The 18,344-nt window shown below is 37.6% G+C and overlaps 1 protein-coding gene and 1 long non-coding RNA gene across 8 annotated transcripts; one reads left to right on the top strand and one right to left on the bottom strand.

Moving 5' to 3' along the window:
• Positions 1 to 886: 886 nt before the first annotated feature.
• KYAT3 (kynurenine aminotransferase 3) lies at positions 887 to 17,413 on the bottom strand. 7 transcript variants are annotated; one of them, XM_064428361.1, is made up of 15 exons: positions 17,122 to 17,413; positions 14,802 to 14,838; positions 12,836 to 12,927; positions 12,469 to 12,527; positions 11,121 to 11,265; positions 9,640 to 9,789; positions 8,846 to 8,932; positions 7,366 to 7,488; positions 7,154 to 7,274; positions 5,762 to 5,838; positions 4,884 to 4,973; positions 4,116 to 4,302; positions 3,017 to 3,090; positions 2,492 to 2,578; positions 887 to 1,179 (listed from the first exon to the last, which is right to left on the bottom strand). In XM_064428361.1, exons 3-15 carry the CDS (start codon positions 12,923 to 12,925, stop codon positions 1,117 to 1,119), a joined length of 1,353 nt encoding a protein of 450 aa, XP_064284431.1. In that variant the 5' UTR covers positions 12,926 to 12,927; positions 14,802 to 14,838; positions 17,122 to 17,413; the 3' UTR covers positions 887 to 1,116. The 7 variants fall into 7 exon arrangements, with proteins under 7 accessions (XP_064284431.1, XP_064284428.1, XP_064284429.1 ...); XM_064428358.1 differs by lacking the exon at positions 14,802 to 14,838 and adding an exon at positions 13,319 to 13,366 and having other exon boundaries at positions 17,122 to 17,172; XM_064428359.1 differs by lacking the exons at positions 14,802 to 14,838; positions 17,122 to 17,413 and adding exons at positions 13,319 to 13,366; positions 16,442 to 16,505.
• On the top strand, positions 1,108 to 14,801 carry LOC135305110 (uncharacterized). The gene is made up of 2 exons (XR_010366395.1): positions 1,108 to 2,173; positions 8,486 to 14,801. It is a non-coding gene; the product is annotated as an uncharacterized LOC135305110 (long non-coding RNA).
• Positions 17,414 to 18,344: the final 931 nt, after the last annotated feature.

The following is an 18,344-nucleotide window of genomic DNA, read 5'->3' as shown; positions in this document are numbered from 1 at the left end:
GTACCAGGTACTGAGAATAAAATTAGTTCTATCCCATCTGAAAGCAGGACAGCCTGTGAGAAGAACATAGAAAGACCACAGAGGACACAGCACACAGCCTTAAGAAGTCACCTACCTGGATTGCTTGTGAGTGTGGGAAACCCATCCAAAGATTAAAAGATTGCAGAAAGAAGTGAAAAAGGAGGTAGCTAGAAAGAAATTCTCCATATTGACTTCCTGTGAAACAAGTAATTTATATACTGTGCTTGAAACCAAGCTAATTGAGCTCCATAGAAAAGCATCAGGCCCACCTCCATGGCCCTCCTGGATCCAAAGAGTTTGAAGTAAGTTTGGTCTGACATTGCCAGTGTTGTAACATGGAAAGAAAAATAATGACACAAATAATTATGTCACTGCACATCTGATTGTTAAGCCAAGTTTTTTCTATTTTGCTTTGTAGATTCATCCATGTAATAAATACAAGGTAGCCATAAGTAAATAGAATTCCTATTTCAGATGCCACTTTTATAATTGTAGTGAAGACTGAATACTTTCAGAACACCACACATAACTATTTTGGGAAATAAAATAGTAGTTATGTAACTTAGCACTTTCCACTTTATTTAAACTGATGCAATTTCTGCATACAGAGAAGGCAGGCAGGTATGTAGAGAGTCACTGCAATTATCTAATATGAGCTATGGGTCTTAAAATCTTCCTCTACTGCAGGTTATTTGCTTTCACAAACTAAGATGTTTCTAAGTCTCTCTCTAATTCCCATACTATCCCATACCAAAAACACCTCCCCCTTTTTACTTGTAAGCTTTAAATACCTATGTAATTTATTTATTTTACACAGAGTCCTATAAATCTTTTCTTTCAGTAAAAAAAATTAATCCCATTGGGGTTTCTTTAAGAGAAAAACAATTTATTTTTAAAAGACTGAAAATAATCTCTGAGTTGCATTACACATACTTCAGTAAATCATTGTTCTAACTCCTCAGCAGGTATCAATAAAAAGTTATTTACAATGTCATATTTATTCTGTACTGTATTAAGTAATTTTTTCTTAAATTTCCAATTTTAAAAAACCTACTATTAGATAGTCATACTATATGGAAGAGTTAATAAGAAAAATCAGCCTGTCTGTTTATTCCAGTTCTTCAGGATTACTTCAGCTGCATCTAGTGTGCTGTCTTTCTGCAAAACAAGAAACAGCACTATTACTGCAAGTATGGAGTTCCTGAAAAGAGTCAGTCATGACTGTATAATCTCAAATCAGTATTTGGTTGTTTCAGTTGCGTCCTGTAAATATCTTTTCAGCCAGTTTTTCATTGACAGTTGTTAGGTACAAATCTAGACTATACAAAGAATTCAATGCTGATTCCTTGAAAATATTTATTAGATATATTTAAAAGATATAATCTCAGCATTCATATTTTCCCAATTAATGAAAGCAATACTTACATAAATTCATGGCATTAATGCAGTGATGTAACTTAGCAGCTCTGGTTTGGAGACATGCTAGCACACTTTCCTAATCCCTGTGAGTACAGTTGGGATTTTTCAAACTCCTTGCAACCTTGTTATGCTGTGAACTACTTAAATATAATCCCTCCAAACTGTGTAGCTTGGCTCCAGCCTGCTGAGTCATACAGGCAGTCTAACTTGAAACCATTAGTGCTGTTTACCAGTCACAGGTACAACCAGTAACTTCATCCTGATTGTTACTGGCTCAGTTTTTTTACCATAGAATTTACACCTCTTCAAAAGAAGTAAGTAACACAAGGAGAAACTCCCCTTCATTACTGTTTCAGGCTAAGGCTCTGATCTCTATACAGAGCAGCTCAGGATTTCCACATGTTCCATTACGCTGACTCTGTTGTAGAACAACTGGGAAACATACTTAGGGCTTTGGGTTTATCAGAGTTTACCTACCTGTCCCCAAAGCCTTTCAGCCTTTCAAGAACAGATTAACAGGGGGAAGAATATGTGCAAAGAAGGTGCTCACAAAATGGCAAAAATCAGCCAATTCAGTTTTCTTTTGTAATTTGGAGCTCATGTGTAACTCTGTATTTTCAGGCAAGTGAGCTAGATTTGAAGGTGACCTCTTCACTTTTTTTTTGCTGTTGGACACTGAATGGACAGGGGGCACACACTCTGCTATACAGTTATTCTCTGCTCTGGATTACAGGTATGACATTAATTGATAGCTTACCTGTCTCAATAATTTTCACTGTCACCACTGGTCAAGAATGTTTTTTAAAATCAATACAATAAGTTTAAAAGGGCCACCCATCCAGTTATTTTCTGCCAATTGCCCTTCCTAGCCATGCCACCTACACTTATAAAGTCCTTCACCAAAAAGACAATTGAAGATACTTTGTGCTGAATTTTATATTAAACTAACTTTATGTTCCTAAAAGCTTTCAGTGCAAGAGATCCTGGGAAAAGTGTAAATCAGTCTCTTGCAGATTCCTGTACCGCACTGATTTTCAGGACACAAATTTACCTTAATGAAGCAAAAACGTATGTATTTTTCAAACTGTTTCTTTGTCTCAAGACCACAGAATGCTGAAAGAGGAATTGCTGACAGTTTCTGAAACATAAAACATAAATAGAATTTGTTTATTTAAATGTGTATAAGAAATCTGGTTTAAGCATGATGATTTTACTATTCTGTTTCTAGAACTCTCCCTCCCAACACGAGGGAAAGACAAGGTTCAGTTTTGTATGCACTATCTAGGCTTGTACTAAATTAAAATTACTTTTCTTAAGCAAAATACTTCAAAGGTCCTTTTGTAAAACTAACACTTAAGCATCCTAAAAAAAACCTACTGGGATGTAGCACCAACCTACAGTGTACATTTTCAATATACTTACAATATTTTAGTCACACCACTATCAGCAACACCAAATAATATTTTGAATGAAACATCTCTACTACATTATTTAATAATGTAGTAGAGCACTTGCACTGCTCTTGCTTTCAATAGAAAAGCATTTCTAAAACTAGAATATGACTAAGACATCTTACCTTAGATGCTATCATCCATTTGACAAATTTATAATCATAAGGTTGTTTCTCATCTACATCAGAGAGATCCACATCTAAATGTAAAACAAATATGTTGTAAGATTTCCTAGACTCCAGTGGGAAGGCACTCATTAACAGCATTTTATTACAGTTAATACTTAAGAATGAAGATATATGTTTTATTTTAACATATAATTTTAAAATTATACTCTAAGAAGCAAAATAGGCCAACAGATTGAACCCTTCCTTGTGATCTGAGCACTTGTTTTCCATCCAAAGCAAATTCAGACATGTAGCTTAGAAGAAAGCCTCCAATGTAATACTCCAAGAAGTCCTGAAGTCTGGGCTATTGGGCAATCAGGGCTATGGAGGGTACTGAAGAGTGCAGTTATTGCATGGGCAGCAATAATCCCTGAAAATGCAGTTTTTTCATCTGTGAAACTGGGGTACCTAAAACTTCCTGACGCATGATTAAATTGTGATATCTTTCTGTGTTTAAACATTTCTGTCTGAATGACAAATGCCATTTAGACCAGTTAGTGAAAAAATGTAGAACTAAAAAATCCCTTCCCCTGTGTGAATTCTTCCTCTGAAGCTACCATAGCCTGAATTTTCAAAAGGTTTGTAAATTTTGGTAGGATTTTAGAGTGTTTAGAGATCAGAATGCTTCAAAGAACCTTTAGGATGTGACTTCAGATTAGGAAAAACAAAGAAACAAACAGAAAAAAGACCAGAAAGAGGAAAATACAAATGGTATGAACTCAGGCTATCCAGGTGCTTGGCTCTCAAATATTTTCATAATTATAGATATTTTTAAAATAAGAAGGTTTACCGACATCCTTTATCCTCTCTAAAAACTCGCCAAACCTTTACAAAACATGGACAACAAGCTAGGATCACAAATGCTTTGCTGAAGCTCATAAAATCTACCTTACCAGCTAAGGTGAAACTGAAAATTTCAATCCCAGTTAGTACCCTTGACAACATTATGCACACATATGTGTGCATATGAGATAAGAATATAGTTTAAAATCAAAGCTGAATTTTCTGATTAACCAAATTTACTTTCCACATGCTCTTTAATAAACTTTATACTGACTTAAGGTGGAAACATCAACAATCATGAAGTATCCTCCATCTGGAATGACAGGCTTTAGTCCAGCCTCTTTCAGTAGCTGAGCCATCCGATCACGCTTGCTCTCCAGCTCTCGAGACAGGGAGTAAAAATAGCAGTCTGGGTCATCCATGCGCTTGTAGTCCATCCAAAATGCTTGTGCCAAAGCCTCCTGGAAACATGAGGTCCAAAGTACTCATTAACACTCAGTACTCTCACAGACACTCCCACTTCCTGCTGAAATCATGGGGATTTTTGTTCAGTCCTGGCCCATATTAAGCAAATCACCACACAAATTACACAAGATACATCTGTAATCTGCTCGTTACTTTGTGCTGTGGCATCACCAAAAACACCCAATCTTTTTCTAGGCACTAATCATACACAGCAGTCAGAGTCCTGGACACAAGGGTTTACAATCTGAATTGACGTTAAATTTAATTGTTTGATAATAATGTGCCATAGAATACTAGACACTAGTAGACAGAACTTTCATTTATATTTGCTAGGATACCATTAAGATTGTCACGTTTTATGCAACACACAGTTTGTAGGTACAAGATGACACAATCTGCAAGACTGATTTCTTTTTTTTAATCTCTGGTGAGCTGATCAAATTTGTTTCCTCTTTTTACACCCTAGAATATGTATCTTGACAACTAAAAATTCATTGTTGTGATTACTGTTTTATTACATGAGGCCAACAGCTTTCTTACACCAGAAAACAATCTCCTTTGCCCCATCTGTACCTACCTGCAATGGAGTTGGACAAGTATATAGTGTATTTTGGTGAACAACTTGCAAATGCTTGATCAGGTACTCAGGACCAATGGACCAACCAAGCTAAGGGAGGAAAGGATGCATATATTATACTTATGGGCAGTGCTGTTACTAAAAGATAAGAAATACTAAAAATTAGCCAATGTCTCAAGTTTTTCTATTTTAAGAATTTATTTTGATAAATTATTAAGAAAAAGCTGGTTTACACAAAGCTTAGTGTATGATACCTTTAAAAATGGTAGATTTGAGACAACAGTTCTATTTTCCCTTATCTCTATCTCTCAGGACACTGAGCAAACTTTTAACTCTTAATATAACAAGGGTTAGAAATCCAACTGAACATTTATTAGAAATGTTATTTCAAATTGGTTTAGAACCTTTCCATCTCTTAAGGTTCTGTGTCAAAGCCAGTTTGAATACAAAATAAAAGCTCACTACTGCATCATATATGCTGTGGTTCACTTTGAACACAGGTGATGAAGAATTGAGTTGCTAATTTTTTTTTTAACTTTCTGATACATATTTAAAAGTAAAGATGGGAAAACTGGTAAGTTAAAATATCATAATATCCATGTTTTCACCAAGAATCTTTCTTGACTTTGAACACAACATAATGTGGTGGTTTTTTTAGTAATTTATGCTCACAAGAGTTTTTTAAGTAAGAGACAAGAAGACAATTAAGACATGGGTGTTAAAGATCAGTAATTGCTCCAGCTGAATGGTATTGTCACATTTTGGAGACATGAAGATTTGCCAGAAACTTTCAGAACACAGGTCATAAAAACAGAGGTGTTTTTAGAGTAATAAATGCATTCTATATAATTTAACTCATTTATATTGATTCTTCTTACCTTCCAGCCAGTTACACTGTATGTTTTCCCAGCACTTCCTATAGTTACTGTTCTTTCCCACATACCTGGCAACGTAGCTGTACATAAAATAAAATTAATTTGGTACATATTCCATGTGATTTGAACAACTGCACTGCCCCTAGCTCAGAGCTGTATGCTCACTGCAGCATCTTAAGCAAACAATGAGAATATTCTAAAATTATAGCAATTGTAACAAATAAGAAAGGATATATGGGCCAGTGCTTTTTAGCATGAAAAGAAGGTAAGGATTAATGAAAGGAGAAACAAGAGACAGAAAATAAGAGGTACAGTTTGAAAACTACATGTGAATTATCCTCAGCAAAAATGCACAATTATCCATAAGAAAAATATTATCTAAGGCTACCCATTCAGCCCAGGACAGATTATTTCTGATGCCTGGTAATAGTACTATATACAACATTAACTCAGGCACTGCAACCCACTTTATTGTCCAGTTCAGTGTCACTGGCTGTCTCAGACACCAGAAAAAGAAAATAATTTTCACAGAAATACATAGCTGTAGCTATTATAGAACTGGCAAAGGAGTTCAGTAATCTGCACTAGGTTAAATTGTTCTGAGGCAGTGGGAGTGATTCCACTAACTTCAGTGAAACCAGCAGCAAGTAAAACAAGAGGATCAAGAACCTGGCATCATAATCTGTTTTTCTGGTTTGTTCTTGCAATGGTGCTTTACCCCAATGGTGCTTTACCCCTATAGCAACACTACCTGAAGATTTAACAGGCTTTCATACTGCACTTGCAGGACTTTCTGCACTGTAAGTGAATGTAAATGTCCAGTATTTAACCCTGTCTCCATGCTTCAGAGGGACAGTGCTCATGCACTATCTCCAAAACGACCTTTATACTATTTTTTAGTTTTTATTTTTAGTTGTTTTTTTTTTTAATTAGTGGAGCAAAAATAATTGTGTTCCTCATTGTCCATTTCCCTCATTATTATCTCTACAAAGCTTTGAGAAGGAAGTTCTAATTCCCGTTCCTTCTATTAGTTCTTCAGAAAAGCACTGTCTAATACACATACAGTAACAGCAGCTATACTTGTCATGGCCAACAAAGTAACTGAATAAGGATGGCAAATTCATATGATCATAAGATGATATGATTACAGGCATCAGTCCCACTGGTTTCTATGGATATCTGCTCCAAAGCCACTTAAAAGCTTTGGAAATTCTATTTGGAAATTATTCTTTAAAATAATTTTTAGAAAATAGAGGGGATCTCCTCCTTAGAGCCTAAACATTGAAAAATTTCAAAGCCTGAAGTATGAGCTTCTTCCAGCAAGCATTATCCTTGGGAGACAAGTTCATAGCATCATTCCACAACTGCTTCTAAGATGCCACAAAAAATCAGTACCTATTTTAATGTGTTTATTCCCTTTATACACCAACCATTCATACACCTCATCACTGATGCACAGGGTGTCATGTTTAATACAGAGATCAGCTATTACTTGGAGCTCTTCCAGGGTAAAAACCTGGGATACAGGAAAAGTAAAGAAAAATATATTAATCACAGTATTTAAGGCATTCTTTGAAATTAAAGTGGTGTTAAAGCAGCACTCTTACCTTGCCTATGGGGTTGTGTGGGGTATTCAGAATAATTGCTTTTGTTTTGGAATTAAATTTATTTGCAAGTTCAGCAGGATCTAAGATCCAATCAGCACTAGATGCAGAGTTTCCATCATTTTTCTAAAAAAACCAAAACAAAACACAAAAGCCAAAACCACAATAAATTTATATGTGACTTTAATACAAGTTGCAGCCTAAAGAGAGCTGCTCAACTTATCACTCTCCAATACTTTCATAGCCATATGTGACAACCTATCCAATCTGTCTTGCTCACCTAAGAGAAGGTTGTTCTAGGAACAGGTAAACGATTGTGACAGTGGCTGTCCTCCTCTGGCCACTGTCTGTCTTAAAGCCCCTGCAGGAACTGGTTTCCAGGATCTTGTTGCACACATGCTGATTATTAGTGTGTAAACCCCAGTCACATGGCAGGAGAGTTTACAGACTTGCCAGACAGTAGAGCAAATGTGTGCTTGCTTGACTGAAAAGACTGATCACCATTCAAGGTCTTTTCCTCCTCCTTAAACTCATGAAAATGGCCAAAGAGATAAAAATCTGTACTACTGAGTCTTTAGAGTTTATATACTACCCAACACAAGTATCCCCAAGGTATTACCAATGGTTAAGAAGTTTGGGCCAGTTGGAACAGGGAGCATGCAGCATGGTCACACTACCCTTGTGACAGCTGCAATGACTGGGAGAGGGCCAGACCAAAACAAGGGTGTGAAACAGAAAATGCTTGGAGGTGCCCTGTCATTTGAAACATCCCTAGAAGATGGACTTCCAGAGGAACAGTCTCACCTACTCCCACTACAGTCCTGGAGGTCTTGTCACTCTGTGTTTTTCTGGTTTCATGGTGTTCCTGCAACAGTGCTGCCCAAAGAGGCCCCCAGCCCTTCCCGTGCAAGGCTGCCAGCTGCACAAGGCACAGCTGGCATACAGAACAATCCTTGCAGGCTGTGGCATAATGCCAGCAGTACCAATTTGACAATTAACCCATAGCCTATTTAACAATAAAGGAAACAGTAATTCTTGTATGTATAGCAAACACATCTACTACATGATCAGTCTTTATTTAGCAAGCATACTTTGGAAAAGAAACTGTATTCTGTCATTGTAGGAATTGCTGCAGGGATCAGGAACCAAACCTTTTGAAAACCAACTGACAGAGAAATTGCACTGATACATGGATCCCCCTTCCATAATTTGCACTAAAAACTGAAGAAAGCAGTTTTAATCAGCTTTCAGAATGCACAAATTAAAGCAAATAAGAAACATTGTCGCACCTTCTCCAACAGTAATAAAATATTCTCTTTTGGATTATCAAGTCTCAGACTTACACTCTAGCAATCTATCTCATTTTTATGTAATTTGATATTACAAAAAATTATACAGAAAAGCATCCTATAGGTGTTCATCAAACTGTATTGAACATGGATGAGAAGCTTTATATAATTAGTAATTTTTAAAAGTTACTCACACATCTTAGTGGGATAAAAACAGGCTTTGCACCCGCCATCTTTACCATTGGCTCATAACAGTCATAAAATGGCTCTATTATTATTACCTGAAATGACAATCATCAGTGTCAGAAACAAAGAGTTTACTGTGCATAACAGAACTATTCCAAACAAAAGAGAAGGGACTATTAGAGCAACAGAAAAGCAAGTTGAGAATACAATATACCAGTGAAACAAATGAAACACTGAAAGCAAAATATACAACAATACAAAAAGGTTTTGTCCACTATGGATAGAAATATTCCAGTAAAATGACTTTTTATATCATTGGCTCAAAAAGGCAGACATCAGTAATAGTGAAGAGCTGAGTCATCACAGCTAGTATGGTAACTAACAAACTTTTCTGCTACCTACGCTGCCACCATGCACCTCATACACAATGGTTACCCAAACACCAATAATTCTTTGTGCCACCCTTAGCTGTCTGTTGCAGACATCCCACATGCTTTCTCAAATAAGAAATCAGTGTGTTTTGTGTCACCTAACAGTAACAGTGATAAAGAAACTGCCACAGATACTACAAGTGTGAAAAAAGGTGATTGTAAAATTGATGAGTGATAGGAAGATATCCAAAGGATAGTCTCCTAACCACAGCTTCTGAAACTGTAAGTCAGATGTACAACTGTAAAAAATCAAACCAATAGGGACAGAAAGAAGCCCCAACATTAATTTATATTTAGAAGTAGACAAATAAGAAAAAGGGAAAGACATTCATGTCTGTGAGTACATGTGAATATTTCCAGTAAAAACTTACTTCATCTCCCTCTTCAATTAGTGCCTGTATTGTACTAAAGAGGGATCCATAAGCTCCCACAGTCACCAGGATATCTGTGAGAGGATCAATCTTTCTTCCACAAACTTTCTCATAGACTTGAGACAAGGCTTTCACCAGTGATGGATGTCCCTGTTCAAAACAAAAAGAAAGTAACAGATTGGAGTGTGCCTGACAATGTATAAAGCCTGTGTTTGGGGTTTTTACTATGTGTATCAAACGATGACATTTTGAAATAGAAAAATACAACATTAGCCCTCAGTGTTAATAGCTGTTAACAGGTAACAGGGTTTAAACTTTTTGCATACTAGGAAAGAAAAGCTTGTTTTCAATTTATCTGTATCTACTTGGAAACTCTTTTTCTGTCTGGTGCTTTTTAATTTCTTTCATATTATCACATCTCAGAGTGGGTCCAGATTGCCTATAGCCTAGCTAGGACAAGAGACAGAAGGAGAGAAGGGAATACTCTGACACTAATTTACCCTCAGCTCTTTTTGAGTCTCTTTCAGCTCCTTCTGTTTCCTTTCTTATCTTTCAACTAAAAGTATTTGGTGCGAGGAAAATCTTTTAATTGTATTTATATATTGCTGATAAATAGCATTTGTGATCAAAATAGTTATTCATATAGTCACATCCCAAACCTAATGCATGCAGACTCTCAGAGAAGAGGCAAAAAGTTATGTTGGAATATGCACACAGTGATACCATAACTACCAACACAGTTTCTGGACCACTGGCCTATCCAATGCTTTTCTGGCCCTGTTGCATGGGGCAGAAACATGGTCAGCTAGAAAAATACTTGATAGACTCCTTAGGGTCTTGTAGCAGTCCTGGCACATGATTCTTATTTGGGCAATATAACTTGTCACAAAACAGAAGACAGACAAACCAAACAACGAACTGGTCATACCAAAACAGTAACAGTCCCCTGGAATACCCTGCCTTGGACAGTGATAAATGCCATATACTCACACCCAGCTCAAGACAGAAACTCTACAAGTGAGCTTCAGAATGTGTAATAAATAAATTATAGGGGCAAAACTTCCTGTTTTCATCCCTTCCTCGTCTCCACTGAAACCTACTAAGTTCTGTTGGTGAATGTCTTCTTGATCCTAGAGGTGCTGTCTCAAGTGGTATCAAGTATTTCTTTCTCATTCTCCCATTGTACTGTCTGATTCATGTTCCCACTGACCAAAGTCAGAGGCAAATGTATAACCTAGACTCTTCAAACTGAATCAGCTCCTCAGAGACCTCCCAGACCTGCTCTACCATTCTGCTCTTGCTGAAGGATTCTGCCTCAAAGAAGCCTACATAGAGGAAGTCCATTAGTAACAGATAAGGCTACTAGGTGAACTTAATTTGGGACATATCTATGATCTATAGATAAAACTAATTTAACCTCATTTTTTCCCCTCTGGCACATTTTCCACTGAACCTGGGTCCTGGAGTTCCACAACACTTACAAAGCCTCGGGTGTACTGGTTCAGTCTGTCAACTGCTGCAACCTTTGCCAGCTCTTCTTTAACGTAGCTGGGAGGGGATATATCAGGAAGGCCTTGACCAAGATTAACTATTGAGGGATCTGCTGCCACCTTTGTAAATTCAACCCTGGAAGGAAAAGCATCTTAAAGTTAACATAACAGATAAAATTATCTTTTTATTCATTAGCACTAGAAAAGTATTTCAGTTTGCCAAATTTACAGCAATGGGAACAGGTTTAAGTAGAATGGAGAGCTGAGGGCTGAAATAATGTAAATGGTCACACAAGTCAGAGGGCATCCAAGAAAAGATTGATGTTCTGCATCCACAGAATAACATTTCTGGTAGAAGTGTGCTCAGATGTGCAGATATACAAGCACATAGTTACTCTGGATATGTGCAGAAATTGAATACCAGGCACATTAAATCTCCTAAAGATTAAACTCAGTCAGTTTAAGGTGTCATTTAAACTACACAGTCACCTCAGACTGCTATAATTTTTTTAAGTAATTTTAGGCAACAGACTGTTTCAGGCTGCCTATTAACTGTTTCTAATAGCCTGCAGGATCCTTGAACAATTTTTCCTTCTTCCCTTCACAGGTCAGCTTTACATTTTACTCTTTCCTCCCTACTGAAATGTTAACAAGATTTAAAAAACAAAACAAAACAACCCTCTCCCCATCATAACACTTCCCACATAGCATCACAGTCCTGTCAAAAATACAAATTGCTAAAAATTAGCTTGAGGCTGAATAATCAAAACACCTTGTGTATATGTACACACAACTAATGCAACACATACATACAACTAAGGTAAGCCCAAAATAGTCTTTTCACCAACTAAGAAAATTCCATATTTATCAGTGATGGCAATATTGCTGTAAGACCAATTTAATACCTAGAAAAAGATGTATTAAAATGATGAGCCAAATTATAAAACAAGTATAAGGGTTTATTATAAAACAAGTATAATGGCTTTAAAAAAATCTGACTTGGTTGGTAAACACAAATCAGCTGTAATTGAAATACATTATTCAACAGAATTAACATTTAAATTTGAAAAGCAACTACCATGCCCATGAGTTATACTTGTCTTACATGGTTTAATAGATGAATAGAAGCCCAAGCCTAATATTTAAAGCACAAAAATAAAAATTAATCATAACTTTAATTGAATTTAATTCACCGCTTCTAAACAGGTGCTAAATATATTCCAGCAGAAATAGCAACTGCCATGTATTTTATTATTAGCAATAATTTTTTTTTTTTTTAAAGAAAATACATCAGCCAAGGACATTTTCTGAAATTTGCAGATATTTTCCTCTTACTTACCACACATTGCTATCAAGGCCTTCAATTCGTCTTGTATTTTTGTGTCTGAAGGGCATTGTCTGCAAGATCAAAACATGCAGACAGAAGGGTTTTGTTAAGAAGGACAAAGTAAGATATTGTTGGATTCAGCATGAAAACCCTCCTTCATGCTCTCAAATATACCATTGCCAGCTGAATTCGGTAATTACACAGAATTATAGACACGTTCTCTCATTAAAGCTTCCATAATAGCTTGAATTCAGACTGACAAGAAAATACAAAAAACGTCCTAAATTCTCATTCATCATTATCTAAATCCACTAGTGCATCTCTAAAACATTGCATGAAATATGAAATATTTTCTCTGTGGAGCTGAAGGAATACTTACTGCAGAGGTGGAATGTTTGATGGATCTGGAAAGCAAATCTGTTCTTAGCTTAATGCCACGGCAACAGAAGTTTCGTGAAGCAAGAAACATGCCTGCATAATAAATAAAAACTCACAGATTCTAGGAAGGAGTTCCTCCACACCACTAAGCAATTTTAAGATAAGATCCGCTCCTCTTCCCCCAGTGATTTTGTTTCAGCTAAGTAAGTGCTGCTAAATGATTACCTGGTCACAGATGTAAGCATAGAGGATGAAACTCTCTAATTGACAGGGCTGAAAAATGTTTCAGAGTGTCATCTCAAAGGAAGGTTTCCTTTATTTGAAAACATTGATCTTTCTTTTCTTTGAATAATAGGTAAGACTAAATGCAATTCAAGCTTCAATGTCTCTGTTAGAATTCTTGTGAAAATATGTTTGTGTAATAAAAATTGCTATTAAAATTGCTAATATAGAATAGAAAAAGAGCTAATTTTTTAAAACTTACACATCTTTAAAACTCGTCTCCATTTCCAAGTGTTTCAAATCAGGTATGCTGAAATCAGGATAATTAAGATGACCAGTCACACTGGAGAGGGAGGCCTATGAACTTTATGTAACTACAATAAGTTTTGTCACAGTGACTTGGCAAACATTAAATATCTCCCACAGCTGAAAACAGCTAGAAAAGGCACTTTGTGTAGAGTAACATCACTCACAGACTGGAGAAAATGTGTCCTGTTAATTAATAACTATCAAAAAAGAAATAAAAACTGGTACTTCGTGCAACTATTTCCAGAAGACACTTTAAAACATATATTTTAGATTACATTGCCACAATGACTGAAATGTGTTAGACACATGGAACCCACAAAATCTAATGTCAGAAACACTGTAGCCACAGCAGAATAATTATTAACTTTGTTTTCCATCATTTGCTCATTAAAGGGTACATAACTTCTGTTTCCCCCCTGGCTTTGCTACCTGAGAAGAGGAAGAGAGCAAAAAAAGAAAAAACATACTATTTGTATTAGAAACAAAGGAATGCCATTGCCTCTTAAAACGATAACATGCGAGCCTCGTGATAAAACGTAAATCAACAGCACAGTAAAAGATGATGTTTTCATTAGAAGAATGCTTTTAGTCCAACAAGAAAGTGTCCTTTACACTTATTAACTAATAGAAAAGGCCAGTCAGAGATGCCTGAATGCATAAGTTTCAAAAGTATGCTGATTTTGCCCTTCTCTTACTCCTGTGCTACAAACTCAGTTCCACTTCTGAAATTAGGGTCTTTCTCACACACTACTGTGCTGTGGCCAATTAGACCTTCAGAATAGCCCCATAATCCCATTGCATTTAGCAATCTGCAAGTAAACAATTTATGTTCATTTACAAGAAGAAACTCTGCTAGTCTGAGGACTAATAAAAGTAAACAGCAAGAAAATCTTTGACACTAGTCATCAGATACTCTTAAAGACACAGAAGAAATACATGTGCTTTAAAAAAAACCCAGAAAATCCATTTCAAGTGATTTCTAGTAATATCACTTAGCACATTCAAGATTATCTTTGAGAATAACTATGCAAAATCAAAAATATTATTAAGGTCTCTATTGCTCCCCTTGTGTAAGGTTACAAAAACTACTTGTGTAACATACTGATGCTATCTTAAAACATAACCATGACATTGGTGCTATTCCCCAGGGTCAGGCCAAAGAGAGCACAACTCTTGCAGCCCACTGTGAACACTTGCAGTTGTTAGTGCAGAGAGACAAACATGCATACCTTTGCCTGTTTCATTTTGTATTGAGAAATATAAAACTTAAACAAAAAACATGCAAGCCTTACATGCAGAACTAACTTGCAAGTGAGAAATATTGCTGACAGTTGTAAATATTCCCAGCATTAGTGCCATGGTGCACAAAAACCAGAAACATTATCTGACACGAGGCAATCACACAAAACCACCACACTGCACGAGCAGCAGCAGACCTGTGTTAACTGAGGTGTGGTCAATCTCTGCAAGTGCCTAAAATACATGAAGAAAAAAATTATGTCTACCTTTAACACCACAGAAATGTAGAAACTGTGAAAACTTTATGAGGAACATAATGGAAATGACTTTGCTGAACAGCCTCAGTAAGAACGGGCACTGGCATGTAACACTTCTCCCACTGTTTCTATCTTTGTGACACTTTTCCAGTGAAAACTGAACAGCATTTGTTCAGACTCAAGAGACAAGACTACTGGGCATTAAATGAAAAAGCCTCCTATAAAGTACTTTTATGACTTCTTTTATTTCTAAAAATGCCTCTTTTCTGATCTGTAACTGAGTACCTCCACTTAGACTTTAAGGATGTAAAGGGAAAGGCCTCCTTAACATAACCACATACACTCCCACACACTGATCTTAAAAAAAAAAAAAGTAAAAGCAAGGCCTCCTCCTACTCTTTTTTTTTCCAAACACACACATTCCCAGTATAATTTTACATGACATGTTAAGACACACCACAGGCTCAACAGAATTATTTCCTGTTACTTTTATGATGAATGCACTCTCAATTATTACCCCCATATATGTTTTAGCACAGCCAAGTATGTATAAAACACATCAATGAGATGGTTTCTATTATCCTAAGCTTTTATCATTGGGATACAAAGTTTCTGCCCAATCAGGGAAGTTACACAATGCCAGGCAGCTAGCGAATTACTGCTAACTCCATTTCAACCCTCTTCAAAATTTGTAAGGTTCTTCAAACACAGAAAATGCACTGATCTTTGTGGGGGAATTAAAAGGTAATATTAATTTCTTTCTTAGTCTTATTAATGTTTCTTTTTTCAATCTTGGAATCAGACATTAGCATTTTGGCCAAGAGTCATGTCTGCTAAACCCAAAAATTAAATTAGGAATTATTTTCATCCCATTCTAATTTTCAGTGCTCTGAAGCATTCATGTAGTGAGTCCTCCTGGAATTCAGGCTTGCATATCCATAGAGAAAACAGGAAAATTAACATGTTAGAGGAAAAGGGATAACAAATTACTACTCCTACAGCTTTCTATATTTTTAGAGGATTGAGAAATAAGCAAGGCTTACAGAAAGATCAGTGCTGTAAATGTTTTTAGTGCAACTGGTAGCAACACTCTGGTTGCTAATTGGGTTGAAACACAGGTTTGGTACTTAAATTAGACTGGAAGATATAATTGGACTTGGTCATGTGAAATAGATTAATACATCTGTGCACTAACAATCATTTAGTTCATGCTGTGCTTTTTAACTGTTCCAGCATAGATACAATCTCTGAGTTGTAGGCTCTTCTGCTCCCTTCACAGCTGCCCAGCCTCATGGTCATACAGTACCCTGACCTTGGGATGCTGCTGAACCTCTGGGGCATTTTTGAAAAGTTACAATTTTGTAATGAATTTATTTTTCTCCTTTGAAACAGAAGGCAAAATGCTCTTGATCCTTCACATAACAAATAGTTTCATTTTACTGTGGATCCCCAGGGACAAACATTGCTACAAGCACTGAAAGCCTGTCTGCCGCCACAGTAATGTCATAATGCAAATACAAACGTTATCTTTGTACTGGGCTTAATATTTTGAGGATACTCAAATCTGGAAAATGTTATACCTCAGCTAAATGCTGCCAAGACTTTGAAGGACTGCCTCTTCTTATTGTCTAGAGGATGAAAGCCCTGGAGAAAGAAAAGGTGCCATCTTACCAGTGGAGGGCTCTCCAGGACTTTTTTTCCTACCACCTATATGCAATAGATGGCTTAGAAGTGTTGCCAAAATCACTGTACTCAGGGAAGTTGGGCAAAGGCACTGAACTTAAAATTTAAAACTTAAAACCTTCTGTATGAGGAAGATTTATCACAGCAGTCAACATTTTGTCACTTCTACTTCCATAATCTACAAGGAATGGAGCAAATTGTGCGCGGAGAAATAAACTGTACCATACGGCTAAGGAGCGGGACGAGGCTGTGGGGTTTTTTCTTACTTTTTTTTTTCCCCTCTCGTAGAGCAGCTCTACCATGCAGCCACTCTGTGTTGCGCTCACGCTCCCACCCACACGTGTTTGCAACCTGCAGCAGGGGCTGGGGCGGCCGGAACCTGCCGGGCACCGAGGCCGCCCGCCCGCACCCACAGGCCCCTCGGGCAGAGCCGGGCTTCCCCGGGCCGGGCCCGGCAGCTCTGCGGGACAACAAACGCGGCCACCCCGAGCTCGGGCTGGGAGCCGCCTCCCGGCAGGCGCCGGGCAGAGAGCAGCGCCTCGGCCCCGGCCGGCTCCGCCACACTCGCCACACTCACCACCCCGACACCGCCTCCGCCGCCGCCGCGGTCGCTGCCGATGGGGCGGGGCCGCCCGTCCCGCCGCCCTGAGGGGCGGAGAGCGCCCGTCCCTCCCGCTCCTCCAGTCCGAGGGCCGGAGAGCGCCCGTCCCGCCCGTCCCGCCGCCCCGAGGGCCGGAGAGCGCCCGACCCCCAGCCCGAGGCCGGGTCCGCCCGTCCCGCCGCGGGTGAGGAGCTGCTGAGGGCGAGAGGAGTGCGCGCAATGCGGAGCAGAGACGGGACAGAACCAAGGCTTAGAAATGTCTCTCCCTCCCCGGTACGTTTTGGAACTACACACAGATGTACGTAGCAGCTCCCAAACATCATAAAACTTGGCGCTTTCTTGGGAAAACTCAGCTAACTGGTTACCTGTCTTGGGTTTTGGCCTTTCTGGAGGGAATAAAGTGTCAAAATCGTAAGAAATTATCTCATGCCTAAGTTTATCACTTATAAGGAGAAGAATGAAATTTTCCAGATTTCTTAAGGTATTAAATAAACTCACAGAATCTGCATTTTTAAGGTTCCCCTTCACAATCAGAATGGAGACTTTTTCATTTACTCAATTTGTAAATGAAAAAGTTCCCTTTAATAAACCTCTCATATTTGCAATGTCTTTACAGCTTACTTTTCCTGCTCTTAATAAATCTTTGTAGAACTGGTTTGCCTTAATATCAACACCATTGTAATGATTGTTTACATCATTGCACATCATTGTTTAAGAGAAAGGCCGTACCACTCAAATTAATTTTTTATGCTAAGTCCCATTATGATTCTGCAGAGCTGAAAGAACCCACAAATCAGATTTTACAAGGGCCTGGCATGACACAGTGTCAAATACATTTCCTGCTCAAAGATGTTCAATAATATAGACAAATATTTTTGAAAGAACTGTACAAGCCAGTGAGAAAATAGTTTCTATAGCAAGTCTTCATTGCTTCCTTTGAATGTGGATACTAGAAAGTTCTCTGATATGTCAGTAAGAATCACAAAGATAACAATTACAGGCAGAATGCAGATATAAAATGGGATATATACACTATTTGCATATCATTACCATATGTATTGTGTTATCTATATAATCATTGTGTATATTCATAGAAAATGAAAGAGTAAGAGCTGATTGAAGGGAACCAATTTCATGGAACAAACTAGAACACTCTATTTGGATGTAGAAATACTCTGACAAGGCCAGAACAATACAGC

The sequence above is a fragment of the Passer domesticus genome, chromosome 7 (assembly GCF_036417665.1).
Source record: "Passer domesticus isolate bPasDom1 chromosome 7, bPasDom1.hap1, whole genome shotgun sequence".
In the NCBI taxonomy this organism is placed as follows: Eukaryota; Metazoa; Chordata; class Aves; order Passeriformes; family Passeridae; genus Passer; species Passer domesticus.
Note: the sequence above shows the minus strand (reverse complement) of the source record. Positions and strands in the feature narration are given on the sequence as shown.

Excerpts from the sequence above, each read along its gene's own strand:
- KYAT3 (XM_064428357.1), bottom strand. The coding sequence starts at position 14,724 with ATGGCACTAATGCTGGGAATATTTACAACTGTCAGCAATATTTCTCAC. Across the intron at positions 7,275-7,365 it reads CACACAACCCCATAGGCAAG|GTTTTTACCCTGGAAGAGCT; the intron begins GTAAGAGTGCTG and ends CCTGTATCCCAG. Across the intron at positions 4,974-5,761 it reads ACAGTGTAACTGGCTGGAAG|CTTGGTTGGTCCATTGGTCC; the intron begins GTAAGAAGAATC and ends TTCCTCCCTTAG.